Source organism: Anas acuta, chromosome 6 (assembly GCF_963932015.1).
Source record: "Anas acuta chromosome 6, bAnaAcu1.1, whole genome shotgun sequence".
In the NCBI taxonomy this organism is placed as follows: Eukaryota; Metazoa; Chordata; class Aves; order Anseriformes; family Anatidae; genus Anas; species Anas acuta.
Genome location: NC_088984.1, coordinates 35,561,866 through 35,585,830, shown reverse-complemented (window position 1 = coordinate 35,585,830; position 23,965 = coordinate 35,561,866). Strand labels below are relative to the sequence as shown.

Here is a 23,965-nt window from a genome sequence, read left to right as displayed (position 1 = left end):
ATGAAAAATACCAAATAAAACTTTATTAATGATTGGCTCTTGTATGACCTCAGTAGAGGTGCTGTCTCAGTTTGGCTGCAAATTGCTGATATCTTAAAATGCTTCCAGGTAATTGTGCTCTTCATTTAATAGTGATATCATCTAGGCTATGTTTTCTCGGCATCATAAACTTTGCAGCTCAGAATATGAATTTTTTTCATAATGTTGCTTACTGAGTGATAACGTCAATTTAATGTAAGCCACAGGGCTGTTTAGAGGTTCCAGAGAATCAGATGCAAGCAAATCCCTGAACCTACTCTGCAGTTTGGAAAAACTCCTCCTGTTGCATATCGGACCATTCTTCCCTTCTGGGCTACAGATTCAAAATTCCCGCAGCCTTTTACGTTGTTGTAGAAAAGTGTGAGCTTAGTGCTCATATTTAACTTTGTACGTGTGTGTCAGCGCCACTTGATTTTCAGCAAAAGATTCTGGTTGCTTATATTGTTATAAAGCAGGTCTTAGGACCTGACACATAGGTCTTTAAACAGAAATTCGCTTAGGTGAAGTTTGCATCTTTGCTCCATATTTATTGGCTGTTGCATCAAGTAGAGTCCACTTGTCCACGTGAGGACTTAAGAAGGGTTTGATGTGGAGGTACAATAACATTTTAATGCTCTTCCAGAAAAAGTGGAATATTTCTCTTTTAGGTTTTTAGTTTGCTTTAAACAATATAAGCTTTTCAAAACTTATAATAAATAACTTTTTGGAGGGAGTTTGCAGTGTTTTATTTCAACTTAAGCTTGGCATTTTGGTGAAACTTTACCTTACAACATTCTGAAAAGCTAGAGCCTTCACACTATTAAAATATCTGCAGTCAGGTTGTTTTTTTTTTTTTAATTTATGCCCTAGAATCTGCCTGGAATATTGACATACTAAACCTGGATAATCTGCTTTCCTATTCTCTCTTTCTCTCCTTTCCTCTCTCTGGCTCCCCTAGAAACTCATGCTTGTGTACCATACAGAAACTTCTTGTCCATTTGTTGTCTGTGCTTCAAAGCTGAAGCAAGCTTTTATTGGAAAATAGGATAGAGATTTTGGAAGTAGTTATCTGTTGTACTTTGAAACAAACCTTTGTGAGGTTGACTTGTGTACCTCTTAGCTTTTGTAATACAGGATGTTGAAAACAATGCTGAAGCAATACTGAAACAGGATGCACTCTTGGCGGATACTACGCTATATTGACCATCTGGCATGTGGGTCTGCCTGCTAAGCTCCTGTGCTTGATCCCAGGGACAAATGGCACACTTCATTCTGTAGCTAATCGGACTGTAACATCAGCAGTTTTTGACATCAATAAAAAAAAATAACTACTGAATGTTCAACGATTTGCACATGATGTTATTCCCCAAAGGGCCAACCATAAAGCACTGTCTTGAAAACAAATATTTTAAACTACGGGTTTGAAAACAGTAGTGGTACAGAAAGTAAAGCTCCAGTCCCTCTGTCAAATCTACATTCTTCAATGGACAATACAAAAAGGAACGGATGCCACTATTTTACACGTAGAAAGAAAGGCAGACTTCCTTAGCATACATGCTGGCATTGTACAATTGTACTGCACTGAATATTTTTGAAGCACAGAACAAATGTTTTTTGCATTTCTGTGCAGTGTAACGGGGTAGAGATCACGTCAGAGAGTAGACATCACTTGTCTACTCTGTGACTAAATTTGAGGTTCTAAGCTGTACTTTCCGTATTATTATTTATTTATTTATTTATTTTATTTTCGTGCAACCTGTGTATGTTTATAGGAGGTTTTCTGTATGGCTTCATGGAAACCTTTTGCACCCTTGCACTGTTTAGTGTCATCGCAGATATTTTGTGTGCTTCTGCACGGATTCATTCTTACCATTCAGCACCACAGTCTTTCTTGCTAGAAATTCTACTATTTTTCTTTAATTCTGGGCCTTCATTTAGAGTCTCATATTGAGAATTTTCTCATCTCATTATTTCCCTTTCCTTCCCTTTATTATAGATCAAGGACAAAAGTTCTGAAGAGAATTATCTTTGCCTGCTTCTCCATCCCCTGTTAATTTTTCTTATTTCCCAGAAGACTGTGAATGCTTATTTTCTCCTTCAGTTAGTTTTAATGTCTGCTTTATTTTATTTTTTTAAGCATTTTTTTCCTAAGAAATGGAACATCATGACAAAATTCCCTTAGTTTGCACATTTCACCCAAATAACTACGCTCCTTTTTTTTTAAAAAAAAAAGAAAAAAAAAAGTTGCATGTGCCCATCTCTAAGAACAAAAAGTGTTTTCTTCAGTTTTAACAGAAAACCTAAAAGCTTAGTTGTGTGTTGATGCATCTTTCTGAAATGGGTCCCGTCTCTTTCCTGCCTTCCCTGCAGCTGTTCGGATGTGGCTAGTCCAAATCTTTGTATTTCTTGCAGTAGCTACATTTTTAGGTGTTGCAGAGGAACAACGCTTGTCTTCAAGAATTTTAGAAACAATAATTTTAAAAAAAGATAGTTAATAAATAAGTCACAGTAAGAATAGTGAAGAAGCAAGAAGGTCTGCCTCCTTACTCTGAAGGCATGTGTTTGACTGCCACTGCTGCTTCTGCATGAATTTTGGCTGCTAGTAGCAAAATCAGAACAGGGATTTTCAAAATTGAATCTAAATTTTGTTTGTAAAAGACAGTCATTGTAGCAGTGCTGGTGTGGCCTCTATGATTTTTTTCAAGTTTTACTGTTAGAAGAAATTGACCTAAATGATTACTATTAATGTAGTTGAGCAAATCTGTTTAAATAATCAGAAGTCAGGAGAACAAGTTACACTTGTAGGTCATCACAGAAGATATTAATAAATTAAGGGGAAGTTTTTCGTGTTATGTTTGAATTTGTGGTGAAGGTAGAAGTAAACTTTAGGAAACACACAACTGGAATGAATTCTGCCATTGGTTTGTGCCATGAAGCATCAGCAGAGCATTCACCAAATATTGGTTGTCATTCACAGCACAAACTTTCTTCCAGGTTTGACATTAAGCTTTAGGGAAAACACTTCAGACTGAAACGTCAGATATTATTACAGGTAATGTTATCCAGACGGTTGTTCTTCTGTATGCCTGTAGAAATTTGGAATGGGATGCTCTAGCACATAATCAGTATGTGGAAATGAATATTTCATATTTAAATTGTATATTAAATTAATATTTTATATTTTAAAATAACACAATAATGATTGAAAAGACCACCAAAAGCACTGTTTTTAATGATTTTTTTAGGATATTTGTATAAAGTTGATTTATATGTCATCAACTAAGGAATGTGATATTCTTAGTCCAGATCTATTCTAAAATATTGCTCTGGTTCAATAAATCATCTTGTCCCTGCTAGTATCTACTGACAAAAATAGATTATACTCTTTGGAGTGGTCCATGACATTAATGATGAACAAAGATTAATTTTGATTCAGTTTAAGATTTGCTGTGTCTGGATGCAGGGGATAATGCTCTTATACCAATGATTTTTGATCTAACATAGCTATAAGCCTCTGGTGCTCCCTCAATCAATTTCACTTGTTTACTCTACCAACTAATGCTTTTGTGAACGTATCAGCAGACAAAAATCACTGCACGTTGTCTTTTTTACACATCTGTGTTCAGATATACTTGCCCTTCGTTATATTATGCCCAGTATGTCTTGTTGATTGCCGCATTTCTTTTGTGGTTCTGGCCCTACCAGGAACTGCATTCTCATTTAGTTTAAAATGTCTAATCATCGCATTTGAACTATTCCCAACAGGACTTTCACTGCAGATGGTATTGATATCAGTATTATCATGAAATTGTTTGCTTGTACAGCTAAAAAGTCTTTATCAGCCTACTGAAGATGAGCTCCTTTTCTGTTTGTATTTCTTTTATTCCGTCTCTTAAGCTTTCCTAGGCAGTGACTCCTTTGCAGTGTTAGGTTATTTAGTAAACAAATACGGTTTATGGTTTTGCTGTGAGACAGGTCTCCTTGTCTGTGTGTGAACAGATGTTTATTCAGTTAGTAACTCCAGTGCTTAATGCTGCTGGTGAATATGAGCATCATTTTTTTGTTGTATGTCATTCAAGATGGGCATATTTATTTTGCACTGTGTGGTTTTCTGTAGTGGTGGCCCTCAATTTCTATTAACTTTCTTAGATATGTTGAGTTCTCTGAATGACTAATGTGGGTCATTTTCAATTTAAGACAATACAGCATACTTCTGAGATTTATAGTAGCTGTATTCCATTGCTCAGTTTATATCAGTAGTCTATACTTTGTTTTTCATCAGAAAAGTACTTTAGTAAGGTTCTGTATTCATCATGAAAAATATGGAACTAATGATAAATTTTTCCATACACTGTTACATAATGACATTTGACATACTGCACTGAGTTTGAAATCATGTGTATGGGAAGTAAAATTGAGATACTCTGCTGGCTTCTTCAGAAGCTTGTTGATGAATTTGAACAGAACTAAGAGATCTGCAAACAATATTTCATACCTTCATAAGGTGTGCTCTAATAGTAAAGTTGTAACACACTACATTTATTAAGATCAGTATTTTAATACCTATACAGTAGTAAATTTATAAATTGCGATCACATTATTATCGCCTATCTGCAGTAATGCATTTTCAGACCACCATTTCTGCTATTATATGTTTTTGATTTACTGATATAAAAAACCTTACAGAAAGATTGTTTAAATTGGTTGGTTGTTACTAAGCACCTTAACTTCTGGTCTCATTTTTACAAAAATAAAACATGCAGTTGCCAGTAGAAAAAAAAAAAAAAAAAGAAAAAAGAAAAAAGAAAAAAAGGTTCTTGCCAGTGTTAAGATAAATGATCTGGATTAAAAACCAACGCTGATTCACCAGAGAAACAGAATAATAGAATCATTTAAGCTGGAAAAGACCTCTAAGATCATTAAGTCAAACCATCCACCCAACACTTCCAAGCCCACCATTAAACCATGTCCCTAAGCACCACAGCCACACATCTCTTAAATAGACGTGCCTCCCTAGGCATCCTGTTCCAATGCCTTTATTGCACATTTCTCATGAAGAAATTCTTCCTGATGTCCAGTCTAAACTTCCCCTGGTGCAACTTGAGGCCATTTCCTCTTGTCCTATCCCTTGTCACCTGATAAAGGGAACCGACAGCCACCTCGCTGCAGCCTCCTTTCAGGCAGGTGATGAGGCCTCTGCCTCCTCTTCTCCAGACTAAACAGCCCCACTTCCCTCAGCTGCTCCATTTTTGTCTCATTTTCTACTCCTTTCACCAGCTTCATTGCTCCCTCGAGCAACTCAGTGGACTTCGTGTGGTGAGGGGCCCAAAACTGGACACAGTACTTGAGGTGTGGACTCGTTGGTGCCAGGTAGAGAGGGACCACCACTTCCCGAGCCCTGGGCAGGGCCTGCCTTTCTTAAACCCATGCTGACTGGGTCTGATCACCTGGCTGTCCTGTCCATGCCAGGATAGTCTGCTTTATGACCTTTGTTAGCACCAAAGTCAGGCTGACAGGCCTGTAGTTCCCCCGATCCTCCTTCCTGCCCTTCCTGTAGGTGGGTGTCACATTTGCGAACCTCCAGTGAGCTGGGACCTCCCCGGTTAGCCAAAACTGCTGCTAAATTATTGAAAGCAACACGGCAAGCACTTCCACCAGCTCCTTCAGCACCCTTGGGTGGATCCCACTGGTCCCATGGATCTGTGGGCATTCAACTGGTTGCTAACAATTTCCCCCCGATTATAAGGGCTTCCAGCTCAGCAGGCTGGGTACTCTGAGGTGAATTAGTTTTACCAATAAAGACTGAGGCAAGGGAGGCATTAAATACCTCAGACTTTTCCTCATCTCTTGTCAATGTGTCCCCCCACACTCCATAAAGGATGGATATTCTCCTTTGTCCTTCTTTTCATGTTTATGTACTTATAAAAATTTGAATTGTCTTTTACTGTAGTGGCTAAATGTATCTTGGGAAAGTCTGGAGCAAGAAATTACCTTTAGTACATATTTGAAGATCATGAAAGGGAGGTCTCTCACAGTGCAGGGTATAGCACATTTTTATGAAGACATAATAGCATTTAGGCTTCTATGTGTAAATGCTGGGGCCATTTAAGGTTAAGTGAACATAGCCTTACTTTAGATATTTTAATAGTGTGAAGGACCTCCTAGATGGGACTCTAGATATGTAAGGTTCTGGTTTAAAATTAACATATATGTACATCCTTAAAAAAAAATAAAATATATATATATACACATATACACATATATACATATATGAATATATATATATCCAGAAATGGAGGAGGAATGCATTTAGACTTCTGATTGGAAGAGTTTGTTCTTTATACAGGATACTTTTAAACTAATACACATCTTTCCTCTGGATTAGATGGAGAAGGTTAAACACATACAGTGAAAGTTATTAAAATAACCATTTGGGAAGCTGCAAATAAACACATGAAAGCATATGATCAGCAGTTTAATATATTCCTGGCGTTTGTACCCTCAGAGTGTTAACTCATTTTTCTCTCCTAGTTTTATCTTAATGTAGGATCATTTCAAAACGATCTTCAAATAAATAAAGATGTATTTGTGCCATTTTCTTTACAACGACTAAGAAGAAAATACAATTTTAGTCTTTTAAATGTGTATCTAAATTAAGCTCTTATCTATACCATAAAACTTGAAGGCTATCTAGAAAACAAATCCAATTATGGCTAAGGCACTTGAAAAAGTGAAATCTGATTTAATTCTTTCAAAAGAAAATTACTCCTTTCAACTTTTTATGAGGAAAACTCTACAGTTATTTTTATCACTGTAAAAAGAACAAACTTGGAAGAGAAGCAATCTTTGTGAAGTTCACACTCCATTCTTTAGTACTTAGAACTCAAGTTGAAAATTTGAATCTTTTTTCTTATACAAACTACTGATTACCTAGAAAATAAGCCAGGAAAATGTTTTATGATAAATGGTATTTGTATTCTTAGATACAGCATTTGAAAAACAACAACAACAACAACAAAGCAGTTTAGAAAAAGCAAAATGGATTTGCTTTATTTTATTTCAATTTATCTTTGTAAAGAAGTTGCCATTACTGCTGAACATGCATAAAAATAGCACAGGTATTGTGCTTTCTCTTGCTATAGGAAAGACTTTGCTCAATGCAATGAAAATAGTCTGGTGCAATACAATAAAATGTTGAAAGTGCCAAAGTCACATTTCTACTTCCTTTAAGAATTCTAGAGCTTTTTAATGAATAAATGAAGCTTTACATACAGGGCTACTGCCTTTGCTGCTGCTCAGATGAGATAGATCTACAATCAGTCAAGTGAAAGAGCTGAGGGACAGATAAGGAATGAGATGTAGATTGTACCATATGCAAATAAGATTCAGGTTTTGCTCAAAATCCATTTGCCTCCGTGAAACAGCAGTTCCCTGTGTGTATAGATTTGGCTTAGGCTCTGCATACAAAATCAAATACAATAGCTAGAAATGTTAAGGGTCCATTTCTCAGAAAATTAGACTGGAATCTTAAAAGCTTCATAAATTTATATTAAAAACTGAGAATGGCAGATAATCATTTTGCAGAAAAAAACTTTAAGATGTTTTCAGATTTAATCATGCATCACCCTAATGGAATAAGTGGTGGCAATTAATTTTTTGCTGGGCAGAAACGTACAAGGGGCCAGGAAAGAGTGCATAAGAATGGTGCGAAGAAATGGATGTAATTTTTATTAGCTTGAGATAACTTTTTTAAATTTTAATGTAAAACTCACCCAAAGATCCCTGTAGATAAGTGAAATGAAAAGATGTTCTACTCTCTTCTTAAAAGCCTATTGAACATGCAATGTTGGTCCAAGCAGCTATCACTCAACTAATGCCATTGTTTTTGTTGGGAAGTCTGAAATATAGTGAAGATGTTTGTGAAGACTAATAACCTTAGCTGCCATTTTTCTAATATCTAAACAAGTAGAAATGTTAATTAAAAATCAATTACATCTTCATTATACTTTGACTTCTTTTAAGCAGTGATACTAATTTTAATACAAAAATTGGTTGGATAGGAGGATAACAGTGAGGAAAGGAAGTAAGCTGAAACAAAGTGAGAGAAAATATTTGCATAATGACACTTGTGAAATATTCAATAGAGGATACTTGTCTAGGATTGTCTAGCTAGGATTGTCTAGCTAGGATCTACAGATTTGTGTTGGTGTGTATTATGTAGATAAGCTTTAAGAAGTGAGGATCCTTTACCCATTTGTTGTGGCTGTGCTGAGTAATCCCAGTATTATTAAATATGTCATTTTGCCTATTGAACGCTTCTCTGATGTATTTTTTTTTTGATGAAAGGGAGATACATCCTTTTCTTGGGCCTTGCTGCCGCTCAGTGCCTAAATCAGAAAATATGATAGGCAAAACCAGGAGCTTTGCAGGTTTGAAGAAAATACCTCATCAGAAAAGTCTGCTAGAGAAGAAGGCTAGGTACTTCGCAGTGTGCATCTTATTTCTGACTTGGAGAACTACAGGGTTAAGGAAGACAGAGTTTCTAACCACAGACTTTGAATTTTAATGAATAATGCTGGAGGCTTTTCCTGCTTGAAATACTTCTGTATTGATAAAGTTGGTAATTATCACATAATAATAATAGCTAATATTTCTTTTAAAAGCATAATTACAGCTTCATGCAATTCATCTATATTCTAAAAGTATTGGCTTTTTTGTTGTTGCTGATGATGGTTTGTTGAAGTATGTGCAAAAGTTATAGATAATATAACATTAGCAAAAGAATATCAACTTGCTTAGTAGACTAATGGAGAAAAATGGGGTCACTTGTTTCTGTTATTGCTGTCACTCATGGGCTATTTGTAGTTAATCTCCGTATGAGTCAGCAATCTTTTAAAGCATGGAAAGCTATTTCAATCAAATCATGAAGGTAAAAAATGTTTTACAGGTCTTTGAACCATAAAAGGCCATTTAATATTTTGTTAAGATGTGCATGGTAAATGTAACATTATTTAATTGTAGAGCAAAACAGGAAGTGTGTTGCATAGGATTACAGTTATAATTATTTTCACTGGTAATTTTATAACCATTTCCTTTGTTTGTGCTCCATATGCAGGGAGTTGGCCTTTCAGTCCATGGACATTTCCGAGTTGCTACAGAAAAGACTCTTTTTGCAATGCCAGAAACAGCAATAGGTAAGTAGATTTTAACAGATTATCATATGTTAATATGTTTCAAGTTTCACTGCTCATGTAAACGGGATGAGATACAGTTGACTGAAAGTGACAGCAGTAATTTAAGAGCTTTAAAAAGGATCTGGAAATGACCATATATTGAAAGTATTTTCTATTAACTGAATAAAAACTCGTCTCTGAATTATGGAAGGTTGATCACTGAGATTCTTAAAACAGGCTAGACTGACACAAAAACTATCAGGATATGATGCTTTAAAAATGGAAGTACATGTGAGGAACTAAGTCTTTGCTACAGGCATAAGCAGATAAAGTCAGAAGATCCCAGTGCAAATGTGCTAACCATTTTAGATTCCGAACTCAGTGTGGAGGCAAACTACATGATCTGCTATGTTCATGAGAAATCCTAGCTTTTTAAGTGGATTAGTAATGTAGATCAATTATAGTTGTGTACAGATTGTGCACGAGATCACTTTTTTATTTTATTTTTTAATAGCAACATGTACCTTGCATTTTCTGATGTTTGATCCTACAACCTATGTCAACTCTGAGATGTACAATAGAAAATTTTATGACCCTGAGCTACATAAAGAGCGTGGTGTGCCTCAAGAAAAGTCAGATTACAGTGAACCTTCTTAAGAAATCATTCACGTTTCCCCTGAAGACAATACTGGTACCAACTGGTAACCACACAGAATGTATTACTGTCTGACTTCGGGATTCCCTTAATGCTTTCTCTCTAATTCCCACCTCCTGCTTACCAACAATGTTTACGAAGATTGCTTAAAACCTATTACCTATCCTGCATTTCTGTGCTACAGAGTTCCTAAGTTTTTATATCATTCAGAGGTAAGGAACCGAAGGATGATTGCAAATGTTCTTATCTTTATGTCCTCAAATAGAAGAATATGGCTGGTCTGTAAAATATGGCCCCGTTGAACACATTTGTTCAGAATAGAGAACCTTAACTGGTGCTTAAATAGTTTAAATAGCACCAGATATGGGGCTTTTAAGTTCAGTCTTAGTTTCACTTCAAAGAATAAGTAGTAAGGAGTATTGGCCATTACTTCCTCAATAAAAGAATTTCCAATTATGTAATGATAAAGCTAAGAAATTACATGAAAAGATGAGGAATCCATTTGGAAAAGAAAATAAATATAATAATGTCATCACAGCTAAATTCGATACATGTTTTGCTAGTGATTAGATTTTTATAGTGTCCAGTATCTTCCTATGCTGAAGGAAAACGTAGTAAACTTAGGTAGTTCAAGTATTAAAGCTATACTAATTTAGTAAACTCCTGAGGCTAATGAACAGTTCTACAGGGAAACTATTTGAAGCAAACGAAGATTTTTTTTTTAAACTAACAGTAGTTCTTAAGGATATAAAATTATTCTAATGAAGACACCTTTTCTTCTTCAAAGGTAAGATACAGGTAGCCTTATGCTAACAAAGATTATGTACTTTACATACATTTTGTGTGTTTACAGGGACTTACTAAGCACAAATAGACTGTAAAGACGTGTAAAGTAACAGCTTAGGACTTGCTTAGGAAAGAAAGTAATTAAAACCCTTTTAGGATCAATTAGAAGTCAAACCACTGAAATCTGCTTGGATTTAAAGGCTTAGCTGTTTTGATCTCTGTGGTGTATGTTTAACATGTCTGGAGATTGTATTAATTGAATTTTTCCCTATATATTTCAGAAGGCATTATGCCTTTGTGAAATGAAAGCGGTGTTCATTCATCTGCTACATTTTCACACCATTACTTATGCACTTAGCACCATAAACAAAAGGTGACATTTATATGCCATTTTGCAAATGAAAGTTCTAGACTGTAGGAGTTTCAAACTGATACAGATAAGATGAAACATGGGAATGCAGTTGAGATGTAGGAGGATGGGGAAATACCTTCCTTGGTGGGAAGAACAAAAGATGAAAGCGTATTGTAAGAAATGGGCTTTAAGGTGCTGTTAGAGTAATAGCAGACACTTTCTTGTATATCCGTTTAAGCTTTTAGCTTTCTATAAGTAATTTACTAATAAATCTCCAGCTGCCTCTGCAAGAAAAGGTGGAAATACTGTGGTACCTTTATCTTTTGCTTGGCAACCACATAGACAATTCAACAGTTGGGGTTACAGTGAAGCACGTTGGATGTATCTCGAGGCTCAGGCTGCAAGTCAGTGTTACAGGCACAGGCTTTTAGCCTGGTCAGCTCAGCAGAGATTCATTCTCTCATTTTAGTAGGCATTTGAAAAATAATTAGTTAAAAACACCAAAAGGAAAAAAAAAATCAAGTATATGGAATATGTTGAGAAACTGAATAGTAAGCAGAAAGATCTGAGAAGCAGTATTGAGAGAATTAAGAGAAATACTTAGAACAGGGACAAGAGGAGTAAAAATTTAAGAGGAAAGGAAGACAAGAACCTCACATAGGACACAGTAGAAGCTATAGTGGTCTATACTCTTAAGCAGCTGAGTAAATTAAAGTGGATTAGCTACACCTTCACTAACGCTGCTTGTAAATTCTGTTCTAACTAAAGAGATCTTCATTCAGTTTAGTTTTATCGACTTCTGAAGCAACTTAATTTCATTCTAGTTTATTTAGAATTATTTTTGCTGTGTATGGCCGTGTGAAAGAGCCCTATAAATCCCAACAAGAAGATTGCTTTTCCTCTGGAATCTAAGGGAAACTAATGTGACCACAGGAAGAATAATAGTTCAGCACCAGTATTTTAATTACAGCAAAGAGGAGAAGGTTGTTGCAGTCCTGATGGATAGGAAGAATAATATAATTGCCTTTTTGCTTTGGAGGAGATTTGTAAGAGAACTTCCATTTTGAAATGAAGGAATTCTTTTGCAGTAGTAGGAAATCCAAGAAGAGACAGATGAATAGAAATATAAAACTAAATGGCAGTCTTGGCACCAGCATTATAGATCTGATGGCTCAAACTGAGAAGGTAAAATGTGGAGTAGACTATTCATAAAGTGACTGCAAATGAAAAAAGGTAAGTGATGAGATGGAGATAATACAGCTTAGGGCTTTTGAAGGGTGCCACCAAGACATTGAACGTTTTAGAAGAGCTGTATGTCTCAGTAGCCTGTAGGATGGAGAATAAATCAGGCAATAAATATGGGCAACACCCATATCAGCGGGATTAACTGATAGGAAGTGGCTCCTGAAAACAACTTGTGATGTATTAGAGGCTGCAGAACTTAGGGAGGACCAAAAGGGATCCAGAGGAGAGGTTGAGAGATGAGTGAGAACATAAAGCAGTGATGAACTTTTAGAGATTACTGAGAGAAGACAATGAAGTGATGATTTAAAGAAGCCTTCCCTTGATTCCATCCAAGGGAGAGGAATATTCAGGACCCACTAACTGCCTACATCACAAAATATTTGCAATAAGTCCTTATATAATATATACGAGTGACTCCTTCTTGAATGAAAGCAAATACGTTAGAGTGAAAAATTGCCATTTTCTATCAGAACACCATTTAAACTCCTTCTGTACATCTTAATCTTACCTGTTAGTCTTGGCTTTGGCAACTCTTTTCTGAGTTTCTTATTTGTAATATGCTTTCTGTTTCATTTATCTTTTTTTTTTATCTACTCAAAAATACCCCACAATTAATTTATTCAGACAACTTGCAGCCTCATGAATCCTCCACTGGTGATTACTTCCAAGTAGTAACTGTACACTCAGCTTCTTTCCATTTGATTTCTGACACTGAAACAGCTAAGCTTAAGTTTTCCTAAGTTTAAGTATACTAGAAGTTACAAAAGGTGTTTGAAATTATTTTGTGGGTGATTATGTAACAGAAAAAGGTAGATATTGACAAAGTGACTACTTAAAATATTTAAGCTTTCCTGTGGAAAAATGAAATATGTTTTCCATAGGCTTTGGTAAAAGCTATATATTTTTCAATTATATCTTTTATTAAAAGTTTTATATTTTATTCACTTTTTTTTTTTAATTACCGTATTCTGTGGAGTAAAAAAACGTAAGACAGTCACTACACTGGCAAGTTTTATAACCTTTTAAATTGCAGGTTAGTCATAGTCCTGTCAAAGGATGAGGTATTAAGACAGCATATTGTGCCTCTGCTTTCAGGAGGTCCTTAAGCAGTGTAAGATTTTATCATAATGGAAGATTTCAGAGAAAAAGCAGCTTCCAGTTCAAGTTTGCACAAATCATTCTATAATTCTCTGCCCATTGTTTGCTGGGAGAACACTTGATTCTTCGGGCATATGTTTGTAAATTATGTGCCAGTGGAAAGAATACAATTTGGAAGGTGCTCAAGAGTTTGCTTTTAGCAAGGGTTTAGATGACAGAGAAATGTCAAACCAAGTCAAGGAGAAACTGGGGCAAGAAAGCTGCGCCCAGGTCAGGGAGATGGAAGTGAGACAAGCAGAAATAACCGAGTTACATGCATGGCTGGGACAAGTTCTCTCCTCACTTTCTTTTTTTGTTTGTTTTGCTTATTACAGGCCTTTTTCCTGATGTCGGTGGAGGATATTTCTTGCCAAGACTTTCAGGAAAGATTGGCTATTACCTCGCATTAACAGGATTTCGTCTGAAAGGACGAGATGTGCTGAAAGCGGGCATCGCTACACATTTTGTAGAATCAGAAAAGGTAAACTGCTAACCAGAGCCAGCACGGGCTCATCCTGGCACTGCAATGACAAGTTGGAGTGGTTGAGCCCACCAGCATACATTTAGCAACTTGAGTGTACGCAGAGGTGCAGTTGTCTTAGCTGGCCCTGCCCTGGGAACAGGAGCTGTCAGGTACTCTTAGGCTGTCCTTGTAACACTTTTCAGCTAGTGACAGCTTTGCTTGCAAGAGGCAGCAAATGTTGCTGTTGTCACGATGCTGCTGTTTAAGGGCATGATTTGCTGAGCATAATTGAAGTTGCTTGAAAAATGGTATGCTCTGCCTTCACCACTTCTGTAGTTTGCTTTCTGGGTACAATTTAGACAACAGTGTCTGAAATGAGTGGTTATTTATACAACCACAAATCTCTAATTTAGGTAACGGCCAACTACTGTGTTCTTTATCAGTCTCCTTAATAGATAGCCTATTTGCTTCTTCCAGCAGCTGTGAGAAAATGTAAAAATTAACATATTCAATAAAATCAGAGTCATAACGTTCCTGTGCTTTAAGTGAATATAAGTGAAGGAGAAACTGCAACTGGCTCTTTCACTATGAAAAGATTCATGACTGTCATTGTGACTGCACCGTTGGAATGGGTTGGATATGCAGGCTGACAGATACTATTTTGAGCATAGCATGGTTGCCAGGCTCCTGCTCTTTCCCCTCAGAAAGTCTGGCTTTACCTGCTTCAGCTGCAGCAATGCACAAGGGGTCTGCTCAGGAAGCAGGTTTTTGCTGATCACTGCAGACACGCTCAAATCCAGATGGTTCGACACTGTGGCAAAGTGAACTCCAGCTCCTTGTATTGCTTACTTGGTACTTCTTCAACACCTGGTCAAAACGTTTTGTGTGTGTGGTGTTTTTTTTTTTAGCTCTATGTATACGGTTAATGCGTGTATACATAAATTCATTTATACTATAAAGTACTATTGTAATAGCAGTAATGATTCAATAAGTACATTTTGCCTTACTTACTTTTAATGAAATCTTATTTTCTTTAGCTACCTGACTTAGAGAAAGACCTGATAGCATTGAAATCTGCTTCAAAAGAAAATATTGCAGACTTACTGAACTCTTACCACGTGAAGGTAATGTGTTTCATTACTGAAATCAAGCAGAAATGTTAGTTAAGTGTATGTAAATACAAATCATTTTTTCCTGTTGCTGATTATTTGTTTTATGGTTATAAAATAATGAGTTTTCATACTCCTTCCACTCTCTAAAATAGTACTTTGTAGCGCTAATGCCTACAGTGCTCAAAGTTGAAATTTAAAAGTCTTTCTTTACTTTTCATTCCTGTAGTGGTCAGCAACTTCTTTCCTTCTGTTTTTTCTATACGGGTTCCCAGCTGGTAGCATAGTGATGCAGAAAATACACTGCTGTTTAATTTTCCCTGTTTCTCTCTGATTTCTAGCATGCTTTACAGAAGGCAAAATACATAGCCAGTAGCAGAATGAGAGTGGTACATGATGGAACTGCAATCTAGGGAGTTATCCTGAAATCCAGGGTTTCTGACAAATACAAATGAAAGGGAGAAGAACCATAATTGTGCTCCAGAGGCTGCAGAAGTTACAGTGCCAGTTATTCAATACTAGGCTGCTCACTTTGAAGTGGATGTTATGTTTCCATCCCCTTTTTCTTTACTGACCTGAAGAATTATGCTAACTTCATGTATTTGATGTGAATTTTAGCATTACTGTGATGTAGGCAAGGTTCAAAGTCTGAATTTAAGGGCTAACATTGTTCCATTAATTTCTCAAATATTTTGTAAGTTTGTAACCTTGAGATAATTAAAAGACTATAAATAAGCACAGCACTTATCTACAGGGTTCATATTAGCAGAGTGCAGATAGGTTCTAATGAAAGCATATGGGGTCTTCAGAGCAACATTTTCCTGGGGAGAAAAAGGTGCTGTTCTCCCAGTGGACAAACCCATAGATTTTGGAGGTGAATTTAACTGTATTGATAACACGTATTTAGCATTTGTGTTAGCCCCACATAACAATAGCATGAAAATAAAAGGTTTGGGCTTTACAGTGGATTTATTCAGCTGCTATTTCAGCTGTATTGATGTGTGTTGTAATTTTATTTCAGAGGAAAGGGAACTTCTGGAGCCAAACTGGGGTTCACTGAAGTCAGTCACCCTGAGTATTATTGCCCAGTTGTTTAAAATGAGCAGTTGATTTAAAATGAGCAATGGTACTCCTGCTACTTCTGCTCTAGAATTACTAAGTTCATAAATAAAGATTAATTAAAAAATACATTGGATAAGTTAATGACAAATAGTAGCACTAAATACTTCGATAAATAGAAAACTATGAAATAGAATTAATTATATGTTGCGGTATGCAGCTTTACAGGATGACATTTTATGGAAAAGGAGGCTGCATATTTTTAGTGATCGGAGCTGAATTGACAGGGAGCCTCTGTCTCAGCTTCAGCTGCCACTGTTGAAACATCTGCATGTGTCCCAAGCCCCTTAGTGCCAGAATATCTAAAACATTTGACAGCCTTTCCACATAAATCCGTCAGGTCTTTCCAACCTTTTAGTTGTCTAAATTTTTGTAAAAAAATGTATGTTTTCATTTATGTTATTTCTGTAATAATTCGCTGAAATTTTTCAGTACTGGTAGGCTTTTCAGACAGTCTAAAATAACCAAGTAAAATATGCATTTGCTTTTTAAATAGAGCAAAATTGATCAAGAAAAGGAGTTTGTACTTGATGAACATATGGAGAAGATTAACAGGTATTTGTGGATCTTTCTTCTTTTTTATTCCTTTGGACAGAAAACATCAAGTTAAATCCAGTAGCAGTATATTAGTGTTCCAAAGGTAAGGCGATGGAGATGCCGTTGAAGTTAGCCACTTAAACACTTGTTTCTGGGGTGCCTTGTGAAGCTCATTAAATATTTCAGTCTTCAGTATATTAAATACTTTTGAGCATCGTTGCCTGATTGGTATACCATTCTTTTAAACTGCCCTATGGCACACGAGAAGAAATATTTTTTATAGAAAGCTGGAAAGGGTTTTCTATGAGTAATTTTTCATCTGGAAAGGACACATTACAAAACACATTCACGTTCATTGGAACAAGGTCATTCCTATGACTGTTTGGGACTTCTTTGTATCAGAAAAGAAAGCAGAAAGGAAGGAGAGCAATAAGAAGCTAAAAATCTTGAGGAAGGACACCAGTAACTAAATGGATTTAGTGGAGATCATGAAATCATAGAAGGACATGGGTTGGAAGGGACCTTAAAGGTTATCTAGTTCCAACGGCAGGGATGCTGAAAGGTGTTGAAGATGAATGGTGTTGGCACCAAACCAGTGGAGCAGAGCTGATAGTTGAAAACGTGATGCATTACCAAAATATAAAAAAAAGGACTGATGGTAGTAATTAGAGTTTTTAGATAAATATCAGAACTAACGTGAGGTGTATTAAAACGCTAGAGATCTGTAAAGGAAGAGATGCCTGTCAACTGAGTTACTCAAAATTGAATGACAGGGAACACATTGCTAAGAAAAGCCAAATCACCTGGTTAAGCTCTGTTTCTAATTTCGCAGTTACTGGCATTTCATAGGGAAGATGAAGGCTGAAGAACCAAAGCAGTTAATGTTTTTCTTTTCTTTTTCTTTTAGTCTTTTTTCAGCAAATAGCATGGAAGAAATTGTTAAAAAATTAAAGGAAGATGGTTCTCCTTTCGCCATTAAGCAGCTAGAGGTAATGCCTTTGTGTTATTTTTGTTAGAAATTAAGCCTGATTTTGTACTTTCTCATCTTGGCACAGTCTATAATCACCTTATTAATGTAAACAAAACTACATAACACCAGCAAATGCAATCCTTAAGTTCTCATGCAGTCACATGGAATTGCAAGCATTTCTACTCTGAGAAGAATATTCCTCTGTGAAACCACAAAACATAAATGTCATTATACATTGTCTAGTGCAATCTAGTAAAAAATAGATGCACTTTCCCTTTTTCCCCCCCACAGTCAGGGGTTGATGGTGGCAAAGGTTCCTTTTATAGCTCCTCATTTTATTGGCAGAGGTTGGAATAAAACAGTGACAGAACAATGTTGTTTGTTTTCCTCCATTTCAGATATCTAATTTGGGTAAATAGCAAGCAATTTATCAAAGTATTTATTATCTTCTTTAATGCACCTGAGTGTTGGTTGTAGTCCCTACTCTAAAAGCGTACAGTAATGCTACAAGCTTCCTGTATACTCCAGCCACAAAAGCAAGAAGCAGCTCATTTATCTGAAGTCTTTATATTTTCCCTTTCTCCTTTGAAGTACCTGTATTCAGGTGCATCATAAAAGTTTGTCTTTTTAATTATTATTCAAATGGTACTTAAAATTTGATGGAACACAAGCATTCCTCCAGCAAAAGCTTTGCTTAAACATCTTACAGAATCCTGCTCTTGTAGTAAAACAAAACAGAACTATCATCTACAGACTGCCACCGAGCAGAAGGCATGTAACTGTGACGTAGCATCACTGATGTTAGGTGTCCTGCCCCTGCTACTTCCAGGATGGAACAGTAAGTTTCATAATATTATCGAATAATTACTCAGGGTAACACATACAATTTTATTTATACTTTTTAATTAAAGATTTATTATCTTGTCTCTGGAACTTTCAAACAGTTCAAACAGAGAGGAAAATTTTCAAATCATCTTCATGCCAACTAGTACGCCTAGTACTTTGCAACATGTACTGCGAAAGCAAAATTGAATGAAAGAGGAGGCTAATAATGTTTTTCCACTGGTATTCAAGCTCCATTAATTAAAGTAGTCGAACAAGCTAGTCCCAGAATAATCATTTTGTGGGTTTGGAAACCTGAACTCTACCACAGACTAACATCATGATTTTTCTCCCCAGGTTATATATAGGCTGTATGATTCAGATCCTTACTTTTTCCCCCGTGTTATAGATAGCAGAGAAAAGTAGTTATATTAAGGTCTGTGAGACAGTTTGATAGCATGCTAATATCAGTTACTTTTGAGGGCTCTTTATAGTATTGAGTTACAACCTACTATTTTATTTCCAGCCGTTACAAAGTTTAGTATGAATTTACAGGGACACCGTTTTGAGTAGTTTTGATGGAGGTTGAAAACAATCGAGGATTATTTACATACAGCTTTTCCTAAGATAATTTCATACAATCTTAAAATTTCAAAATATCATCAGACCTGGGGGAGATGTTCTAAACGAGCATGTAGTCTCTAAAGGGTGGTTTGTCTATTTGAACTTCAGTTTTACTACAACAGATGCAAGGATTCTGGAAATATTTTGTTACTGAAATTGGTTAACCGGACTCCTTGTTTTACCAAATTTGCTCCAAGTACCCAAACCTGCAACACTTGTTTGCTCCATCTTCAGCCTCATAACTCACATCTTCCCTATTAAAAAAATAAATGTTGTTCCTTATGATTCCCAGAGTACATTTCTGTCATAGTTTTAATTTAGTTCTTAAATTTATCATCTACTTAAAAATTACAATTGTATATTTTTTAAATTCCTCAACCAAATTATGGATCTTTTGTTGCTTCGAATCTTATTTTGTGTATTTAATAGGACTTTATAGCAGACTTTCTTTCCTATGATTGGTAAAAGAGTTATTCCTGAACAACTGTGTATTTTTTGTTCTGCACAAGGAATCAGACTGTGTTAATGAACTGCTTCTGTCTTTGCAGAAATTTGTTAGAAATTATTTTCTAGCAAGTACAAGGCTTGTTAGTGTGAACATGTATGTTAATCTCAGACAAGTTTCTAACAGCACATGTTCTGTACTAAGCAAGAAATGCTTGTAGGACTAAATCCTTAACTGATTCTTTTCATTTTGTGAATATTTCACAGAAGGAAAATGGATTTATGTTTAAAAAAAAAAAAAAATCAAGTACAAATATAGTTTCACCGCAAGATGTTTGCCAATTAAACTGGAGGCTTTGTTTTACTGGGGAAGCAGAATGGTAATTAACTTTAATTGTGGCTGGAGGATGAATGGAAGCTTGCACCCTGGTGGCTGAGCATTTTATAGCACCTACAAAGCAGCGGCTGGCTACATCACTCAGCAGGGATCACCTGGCAAAACCACAGCACTCTGGGGTTATCAGATGTTATCCCTGATAGCAGTTTGATGACCTGTGTGAAAGGAGTTGTTTTCCTTATCAGTAGTATCACAGTACCTCTAGGATTTCTGCAGATGATAGTTTCCTGTCGCTTTGTGAAACCAAGGTTTCATCTCCAGGCACAGGAACAACAGCACGTGCAAACGTTAAATGCAGAGACTATAAATGATTTAGTTGCAGGAATGTTCATTCTTTTTTTTTTTTTCCTTGCTGTATAATTATGACATACATCCCTAAGCTTATTGAACAGGCCCTAATGTAATACGTTGCATACTCTCCTAGGTGTCCTGTTCTGTCCAGTCTACACTACTTCTGCATTTTTACTTCCTAGATAGGCTTTCACCTATTTGATACTAAAATGGACTGCATGAATAAGGAGAAAGTGAATTTGTTAAGCCATTTTCAAACTGAATTGTAAGGATTCACATTGCATTTTGAGCCCAGCTAATCCTTTGCATTTTAGTACTCCCCTTCCCACTTCAGCCTATCCTGTCTCCTTCTCAGGCTTGTTCCCAAGTAGCAATCTCCTCCTCCTCTTTGTACGGAGGATTTATTTATAGATGCACTGGTGACTCATTTTTCTGCATCACACCTACCCATTTTCTTCCCTTGTTCCTCTTCCTTCAGCTTGATTTATAGCAGTGCCTCCTTCAGCCTCATTGATATGCCAAGACAAGGCAGCTGCTGGGTGCACAAGACGAGTTAAGTGCTGTTTGCAGATCTTCCCCTTTTCAGAGCTTTCTTTGCCCAGAAAGCATTACCATTTCACCTAGGGAACCATTGAGTCGCACCGTGCACACCATTTAGCCTGGTCCGAGCAAAGATTTTCCAATCCAGATAACAGAACGTGAAGCAAAGCAAAGGAGAAATGATCCACTTCCAGGGTCAAAGAACCCAGTAAGGGAAGAATTGTTCCCAGTAAGGGAAGCACTGGTTCTTTCTAAGCTAAAGTCTCTCTCAAGTGGAATGGTCAGCGTGCATCAAGTGGGATGACAGAACCAGTGACGACTGCACAGCCTCCTGCTTGTATAGCAATTGCCTGTTTTCCAGCTTAACTGGGCAAAATGGGTCACTGCTGTATCAGCTGGTGTCTGGAGAGGGATGAAGAATAATTGGGAGCCAGAAAAAATGTTAATGTTGATGACTGGAAACCTGCCATTTCAGTCTTTGGGTGAGGAGTCTGATATCTGCCCTGAAAATCATATAAAGAGGCAAATCTTACCATCTGCCACTTCTCAGTAGAGTGGTACAAATGTCCTAATTAACAGGAAATGCCTATTGTACTGTGAATAATAAAGAGCTTCTAGTTGGGTTTACAGGGAAAGGAGCCTTGTTGAGAGTAATAAAACAAGGATCAGCAACTATGAGATTTAACTTCTTTCCTCCACAAACCTGAAAGCTTTAAAGCTCAGTTCTGTTTCCTTAACTAGGTTTTTGTCCTCCCCACCTCCCCCTACTGTTTACTGGCACGCTGTTAATTGAAGGATAGTGATGAGAGCCAGATTTACAGCATTTGTTTGTATGCCTTAAACAGACCCTGTCTGTGGCACAATATTTATAGCCTGTAGCTCTACCAAAAGAGGGAAGGCAAGACCTCCAGGCTTCCTATCATAAAGCTATGGAGGTCTGAATTACTGCACTATCTGTTGATCCCAGACAAGATCCCAGATATCCTTTAAATCCCTAAGATTTTCTTCTTGTTACATTGTCTGGTCTTTGCAGATGATTGTAAAGCAAATACTTCAAGTTCATGGCTAATCTTGCTGGTATTACCTTGCTATTCTATTCTATCAAATAAAATCCAATTGCTACAATACCAGTAATACCTAAGAGCAATTCAAAAGGAACTTTTAGGAACTGGCTTTCGAGCTGCATTAGATTCTCTAGCTAGCAGTAATTTGGGCAGAAATGATGTGACCGTAAGAGTTGTAGGCTTTCCACAAGTGATGGCCCACTCCCCAGGGATCTTGTTGGTAAGAGTTTATGCAGGTGAATTTATTTGGTGTGACAACACGGTGGGAGGGAGCAGGAGGACCAGGGATGAGCTCAGGGAGAAGAGTGCCATCGCTTACTAACCTGGAAATGTAGAACAAGGATTTACAAACGCTTCTAAATTGAAGAGAACAAGAATAATTGTTAATGTCTTCTCCAGACCATTAATAAGATGTCACCTACATCCTTAAAGATGACTCTCAGACAGCTCAGAGAAGGAGCTTCCATGAGCCTGCAGGACGTGCTCACGATGGAGTACAGGCTGAGCCAAGCGTGCATGGTAAGAGCACCCTCTGCCTCTTTCCAGCCAGGGTGGGGGCAAGTCTGTCAGGGACTGTTTTACATGGGTTATGTCACGGGCTCACAGTTCCTAGGTTTTTATGTTCAGTATCTTCTTTGTGCATTTGTCAGGCTGTGACTTTCTTTTCTTCCAGTTCCATGTCTTCTTATGCAACTCAATGTAGACAATATTAGTAATTGTCAGATGAGAACGATACGAGGCTGTTGTCAAGAAAACCATGATAATGTTACAGTTCGGAAAGTTTTGTATTTGGACCATAAATTTTAAGGATCTGGAGTTCTTGTAAAAGTCTTCCATATAAATTATGTAGTTCTCAGTTCCTGTCAGTAAGATAGGACCACTTGTATATCACTGCCTTTAGGATAGTGGTAAATTCGTTGAAGAAAGCAAGAGACTTTAGTACTGTCTGTAGTAAGGGCTGAGTACTTTGACAACACGTGATGAAGTCATCCTTGCAGCAAAGGAGAGTTGCTAACTGGATTATCTAACAAATCTCAGCTTCCCAGTGGAATCCTTACTAGTTTTGTCACATTTTATTTAATCAGATCTATCAAAATCTTATTTTAAACGATTATAGTTAAAGTAAATGCTTCAAATAAAAATGCATGTGAGAACGTGGTGTATCTCATTCTGATACATTGTAGAGCCTGAATAGCATCGTTACCATACCTTTTCCTGAAAACACTACTGCTACTCTATTACTAGTGAAGCACCTTTTAAGGATTTAAGTTTAGCCTTTATCAAAAATAACTGGATGTTTCCAGGATTCTTTTTAACAGCAAAGTGTTCTAAGTATGCAAAATACGTACAAAACTCATGAAGTTGGGGCCTCTCTCTAAAGAATTTCCCATCCTGTTCTATACACCTTACCCCTCATAATAGAGAACTCCTTAGGAAAGTCCATGAGATGTAACGCAGAGAGGGCTTGCACTGCATGAAAGTTGGCTGGATAACTGCAGAGCGAGAGGCTGATTTTAAGAGTTGTGGCTGCATTTAAGCAAGAACATATGCAACTCTTTAATAAAGGATGAGAAAGTAGGACTAGGTGAGAACTGTTCAAGTGGGATTTAACAGGATCCTGAGTACTTGCCTTTCTGGGATAAATAGAATTTATTTGTAATAGCTTATTTCTTTGTCTTTCAGAGAGGCCATGACTTCTATGAAGGGGTTCGAGCAGGTAAGAACACACCAGAAAGGTTACTCAATAACATGCAACCTCATGCTACTGTTGTGTTATTTCTCTGGAGATAAAACTGTATGCAGCAACAGCCCAGAGGACATCTCTCAGCTGTAGTTTCGGCTTTTATCTGCCAAAAAGCATCATGTGCTTCAGACCGTAACAGCCACATGGTTTCCTTTGTGTAGTGTCACCCTCCCAGAGATTGTTATGTACCTGGTAACACAGCACTGTAAAGGTTTCAGTGGTTCACTGGAAAGTTCAAAATGTGTTTAATGCTGCCAGTACTGAGTAGCTGTGCTGATCGTTTGTGTGCCAAGATGTAGCACTGCCACACAGCTGGCTCAGCCAGCTATAAGATGGTTTAAAAAAAACAAGACTCCAAGTCAAGAACACGTACTTGCACAGAAAACTGGTAGAACAGAGACTACTTTTTCCTGTGCCAAAAATCCCTCCCTATGAAGATGTCTCACTATAATAAACCGATGTATGTAAACTTACT

At 36.9% G+C, this 23,965-nt stretch overlaps 1 protein-coding gene across 3 annotated transcripts in view; it reads left to right on the top strand.

Moving 5' to 3' along the window:
• Window positions 1-23,965, top strand: part of HIBCH (3-hydroxyisobutyryl-CoA hydrolase) — a 41,315-nt gene that overhangs the window by 10,816 nt on the left and 6,534 nt on the right. For all 3 annotated transcript variants that reach the window (XM_068686521.1, XM_068686522.1, XM_068686523.1), the window contains 7 exons: window positions 9,134-9,212; window positions 13,702-13,847; window positions 14,867-14,953; window positions 16,554-16,612; window positions 17,502-17,583; window positions 22,146-22,265; window positions 23,430-23,463. In XM_068686521.1, the coding sequence (XP_068542622.1) occupies window positions 9,134-9,212; window positions 13,702-13,847; window positions 14,867-14,953; window positions 16,554-16,612; window positions 17,502-17,583; window positions 22,146-22,265; window positions 23,430-23,463 (607 nt within the window). The remainder of the gene's footprint in view (window positions 1-9,133; window positions 9,213-13,701; window positions 13,848-14,866; window positions 14,954-16,553; window positions 16,613-17,501; window positions 17,584-22,145; window positions 22,266-23,429; window positions 23,464-23,965) is intronic.